Source organism: Setaria italica, chromosome II (genome assembly GCF_000263155.2).
Source record: "Setaria italica strain Yugu1 chromosome II, Setaria_italica_v2.0, whole genome shotgun sequence".
Classification (NCBI taxonomy): Eukaryota; Viridiplantae; Streptophyta; class Magnoliopsida; order Poales; family Poaceae; genus Setaria; species Setaria italica.
Genome location: NC_028451.1, coordinates 43,811,602 through 43,817,081, shown reverse-complemented (window position 1 = coordinate 43,817,081; position 5,480 = coordinate 43,811,602). Strand labels below are relative to the sequence as shown.

Sequence of the window (5,480 nt, the reverse complement as noted above, 5' to 3'; positions counted from 1 at the left end):
TCCCCCCCCCCCCCCCCCAATTTCAGCCTACCGTGGCGCGCCCCCTTTTGTCCGGGCCACTTTAACCGGGACAAAAGGGGGTGTATGGAAGGTGAGTTCTCCACTAGTAGTCGTTGGCCTAGCTACGCGCCAAAATTAAGTTTAGATTATGAGAGTGAGTGTTTGGTGTCGAAACTGCTCGATTTCGATTGTCAACATAATGCCCAAATTTGTGTTTCTATATATTGTCATGAATGAGAAGAAAGAACATCTCCAGTTGGTCACTTTACACGTTTATATATATACGCTATATAGAAATACAAGTCTATTAGGACACATGGTTTGTAATATAAACATGCATTGACTAGAAGTAGCTATAAGAATATATTATCTTAAATAGGATGTATTTTTATACTCAATTTAGTAATGGTATTAATGTTGTGTAAATCAGATTTCTAGCTTGTGATACAATGTTATTCGGTCAGTCCATTTGATTATTGTTCATGCATGGTACTCCCCTTAGCGAAAAATTCGGGAAATTCTGTGATCTCTCTCTCTCTCACACACACACAAGATAGCAACAGCGGCACAGAGTGCAGAATTGCGGGGAGGGGGTCACGCGCTGCACGGACGGGTAACGCGTTCGACTGGCCGCGCGTTAACTCGGTCCAATTCGATAGCTCACATCGAGCGTGCCGAGGACCAAACACCAGGATGCGTCCCTACTGCCGTCCCCCATTTTGGTATGTCGACCCCGAGATTTGGAACACCGTACCACCTCGTCTCATGTTCCGTGTGACAGTGTAGTTTATATGCCACGGTACCAATTAAAACGCGAAAACATCATTCCAAGATAAAATACCCCAATGCACTATAAATTTAAATTCATCATGGCATTTGAAAGCTGTGATTGCTAAAACAGTATATTAAACCATGACTACATCTCCCAAAGAAGATTACACTTTCTGCAGCATTGAAAAATGCCCAACTAAGGATAAAAGTAAATAGAGCTAGCTAGATAGCTAGAGAAACCTAGTAACTAACAGCATGAAATATAAAAATAGTATACTAGAATGGCCAAGACTTGGATATTCCCTCCTCTAGAGAGTAGATATTACATGTGCATCTTGCATTTCTCACAATTCAGATTTTAGATGATACTCCGTCTGATTCGGAATCATCATATGAGAATTCTTCATCACTGTCGATCAGTTAATTAGAGCCCCGTTCAGAACGGTAGATGAACCTGCAGTAATTTGCGAAGACTTGGGCAAGAGTAAATGGCTGCCGGGAACCACCTGCCATAGTAGCCACATCAAATATGATGTCGTCCTGCACTTGTTCAGCGACGCGAAAAGTGGTCATGAGTGAAGCCTGGCCATTGCCTGCTGTTGAGACTGGATCTACAAAGTAGATGCAGCCACCTTCGATGCCCTGGAACTTGCTGGCGTCGACAGAGAGGCACCTGACATCACTGAGGTAGAGAGCTCGATTGCCAATGCTCGTTACCACCTCAAGCTTATTGTTCTCTGTATCCACCTTACGGACTACTGGTTTCCCATGTATCTCGTACCATGGCCTTGACACAAGGAGCAACTCCTCCCCGGACTTCACGAGATAACAATACCATGCAGGGTGACCTCCGACAGCACTAGGAATGGTAGTGGCCATCGAGAGTGTTTGCGCAGAGCCACTAGGAACAGTGGATGAGAGGATGGATCCTTCCTGGTCACTGAGATACAGTTTGCCATCAAAGGGCGTCATGGACAGAGGTGTGTTACGGGAATCCACCCCAAACTGTTGGAAGTGCTCGCTATCCAGATCGGCCCACATGATTTTACCGACTTCGCTGGAGACGAAGAGCATCACCGGGGATGTCGTCAGGGTAGCCTCCCTAACCCATCCGATGATGGGCAAGGACGCCTTGAAACGCAGGAATAATCCCGTGAAGGGGTTGAGCACGCGAACCTGGTAGGGGGGTACTGGCTCCTCAAGGATGATCATGCCGCCCCCCGTTGCGCCGACGAAGCCGTACCTGCGGAGGAGGGGGATGTTCTTGACGACGAACCGGCCGGTCTCGACGCTCACGAACGTGAGAACGTCGTCGTGCCGGTCGATCAACGCCCACTTGCTGGGCTGGAAGCGGCCGGGTTTGGCGTTGTCCTTGGTGGCGCTGCTCCAGCTCGTGCAGACGGCGCGGAAGTCCATGTAGCTGTAGATGTCGCTGTCTGCCAAGAGGCGATTGCCTACTTGGATGACGAGGTCGTCAGGCAGGGAGGACCAGCCGTGCTTCGCAGCCGTCTCCTCAGCAGGGCGAGCCCCCCTTTGGGTGGAGAGAGTGCAAGGCATGGTGGGCTATGCGCGCTTCTTGCTTCTACGTTTGATGTGGAGTGTCAGTGTGTGGAGTTCAGGAGGGGAGTCGTTGGCTATATAAAGGCTGAATATGTTAACAGCGGGCACCAGGTATTTTAGCAAATGTTTATGAAGCTTGTGTGAAAATTTGGTGCTATACAACTGTAAATGAATTGGCGATGGAGTGCTCTGTTTAATTATCTAAGTTGATTGATGTGCATTCATTTCTGTCTAAAAATGGCACCCCGCCCCTAGAACTACTGTTGGTGATTTTTGGTAGTAGTGTATAGCCTACTAATCAATATATGCTAAATTTGGTTAGTGGAGGTTTAAGCACTGCTTGTTTAGGAGGTAGCCCAATGTTACTACGATGAAAACTCGTACCTACATGGAGGGAACAGGCGGGAAAAGAAAGGAAAATAGAAATTTGGACATGATCATGATGGGTTTTACATACAATCTATAATACCCCGATGTAGTTTTGCTGTAAATTTGGAGCTTTAGATATTTTTTCTTGAAAACTATATGGTTCCTATGCAAAAGATATTGTTTTGAGATCAGAACTGTTACTATTATTTTGCTAAGCATAATCTTTTTGGAGGTTTGAAATCTCAACACATGACATCTTAATTTTATGCAAGTTTTCTTTTTCAAATGAAACTATTGGCTAAAGATTATTTTTTACGACCAAAATTTATATATCAAAATTAAATTAAGAAAGTAATTGACAAAAGAAAAACAAAGTATAAAACAAAAGCAAATAAAACTGTTTAGCCAATTCACAATAAAAAAAACTCTGCATGCACTCAACATAGGTGATACTCCATTGGAGATGTAATCATTTCTCGTAGTCTCCAGCTCATAATATCATACTTGTTATATCATACTTGTTATAGTAATAATATAATAGTACCTAGGATTGGATGCCTCTCTACGAACTACTCGCCTTCCTCTTCTCGACGCTCAACGCATATATTAGGATGTATTTGATTGCAGATGTAGTTATTTCTCATATCATCTCTAGCTCATAATAATATACTACCACTTATAGTGCCTAGGATTAGATGTCTCTCCGCGTTCCACTCGCATCTCTACTTTTCGGTACTCAATGCGTGCCCCTAGTTTGACCATATGTTCGCTTCCTCTTTGCTTGCTGCTTTGGGCCTCTTCCTTATTTGTTCATGGGCTTCCTTATGTCTCACTTGATAGTCATTGGGCCTTAATTCACTCGTGAGACAAGCCCTATTATATTTAACCTCAAATGGTTCTACCTCCTAGTTTAATTTGCACTCCACCATATGTTCTTGCTCTCCCATGGTGGTATTTTCACTCAAACACCTTTATTTTTCTCTAAAGAAGAGTTCCAAGTTAGACACAATAAAGGCCAAGTCGAGAGCAAAAGGAGAAAACCAAAGGTGTGCAAGCATGGGGAATTCATTTGTGCTCATCAATGACAAAAGTACTCATTAATTATTTCTGGTATGCGGTGCAATCTTGCTCTAGCTAGGCATTACACTATGGTGAATATGGGCAAGTTTGCGGAAAAGCTCTCCCCAAATGAGCTCAAAGTCCTTTATAAGAGCCTGCTAGGAGCGCACATGCCATGTTGCCCTTGCCATGAGGTTTTTCTTTCATAATTTGGGTCTCAACAATTCGTGAGCTTTCTAGATTTGACACGCTGATCCACATGTAAGAGTGCCCCACATGTCAATGTGATATGAGTGTCAAATCTTAAAAGATCGGAATTGAGACCCATGTTTTAATTTGAAATCTCCTTTGCCAGACATATTTTTACGCACATGGAGTTAACTTGCGAAGGGTCTGTTTGGTAGAGCTCCTAGAGCAACTCTACGTTTGATTCTAAGGAGAGCTCTATCGAATAATATTTTGCAAAGAAGTGATTCTAGGCTAATTATATGAAGTGATTCTCTAAAATGAACTAAGCTATGAGCTGGAAAAAAAAACTAGTACCTTATCTAGATTCGCTTCCCGCATAGAATCACTTCCTCCTTAAAATTTAACATAGAGAATTATATAAAGTCATTTTTAGTCATATAATCACCTTTTTTAGAGAATCACTTCCTACAAAGAACTAGAAGCATGAGTAGTAACTCTACCAAACAAACCCAAACACACAAAACAAGAAAACACATATAAAGATTATCTCATATGTAGATGGGATAAGACCACAAGAACCACACTAGGTAAAATGTGTATTTTTTTAAATATACCGCTAAATTTATAGTCTTTTTAGGCACTAGATTTTTCAGTTCTCTAGTGTTTTGTGAACATGTTGGTATGTTTGTGACATGTACTCTTATTTTTCCCAAGAACAATTAGATATGTCGGGTTGAACTTAATGGTTATTTCTCATGCCACATATCCAACTATCAGAAGAAGAAATTTAAGAGGTGAAGGTATTTGTAGCCCACAAACAGGTGCTAGCTAAGCATACAGTAGGCAATCACACTCCCCTCAATCTATCATAGACTCCTAGTCTCATTTAATATGTCCCCACAATGACATTAGTTCCCTATTTGGATTTTGCACTTTGCAATTTTCAGAGTCCCGTTATGTTTCAATTCATATTTTTGGATGTTCCAAGTAGACTTGAGATTTCTATCACTCTAAACCGATCAGTTCGATTCCTCAAGTTATTTAGACATCAATTGTCTTGAGATGAAGATAACCAGGGGGCTTCATTGTTGTGAAAGAACTTTAAAATGCGTTTTTGTCAAAGAACTACATAACTTATGCTATAAAGTGATTTTTAAAATTAGTTCATCCAACAACAGTAATATTAGGCATTTTCCACAATTTTCAAAGAGCGTTTGTGTGCCCTAAAATTCGGATTTTCTTTCAAAGGTAGTCTATTTTCACTATACCACAGCCACAATGTAGGGACTTCGTTTTGGTCGGTACAAGCCGTTGTAACGATGGATCATCGGTCGTTATAGCGTTATGCCGACCGCAGCCTTTAGTCGTTATAAGTGGCGTCGGTATAAGACTATAACGACAGACGAATTTATACCGACCAATAGTCGGTTGCTCTCTACGCATTTATACCGACCAATAATTCAACGCTCTTATGAGTTTATAGCGACCAACAGTTCAACAGGATCGTTTGGATATATCAAAAAAATCTAAAA

At 41.9% G+C, this 5,480-nt stretch overlaps 1 protein-coding gene across 1 annotated transcript; it reads right to left on the bottom strand.

Moving 5' to 3' along the window:
• Positions 1 to 1,191: 1,191 nt before the first annotated feature.
• On the bottom strand, positions 1,192 to 2,328 carry LOC105913817. The gene has a single exon (XM_012843749.1). The coding sequence runs from the start codon at positions 2,326 to 2,328 to the stop codon at positions 1,192 to 1,194; it is 1,137 nt and encodes a 378-aa protein (XP_012699203.1).
• Positions 2,329 to 5,480: the final 3,152 nt, after the last annotated feature.

What these genes read in the sequence shown, in the direction of transcription:
- LOC105913817 (XM_012843749.1), bottom strand. Translation starts at nt 2,328, where the DNA reads ATGCCTTGCACTCTCTCCACCCAAAGGGGGGCTCGCCCTGCTGAGGAG.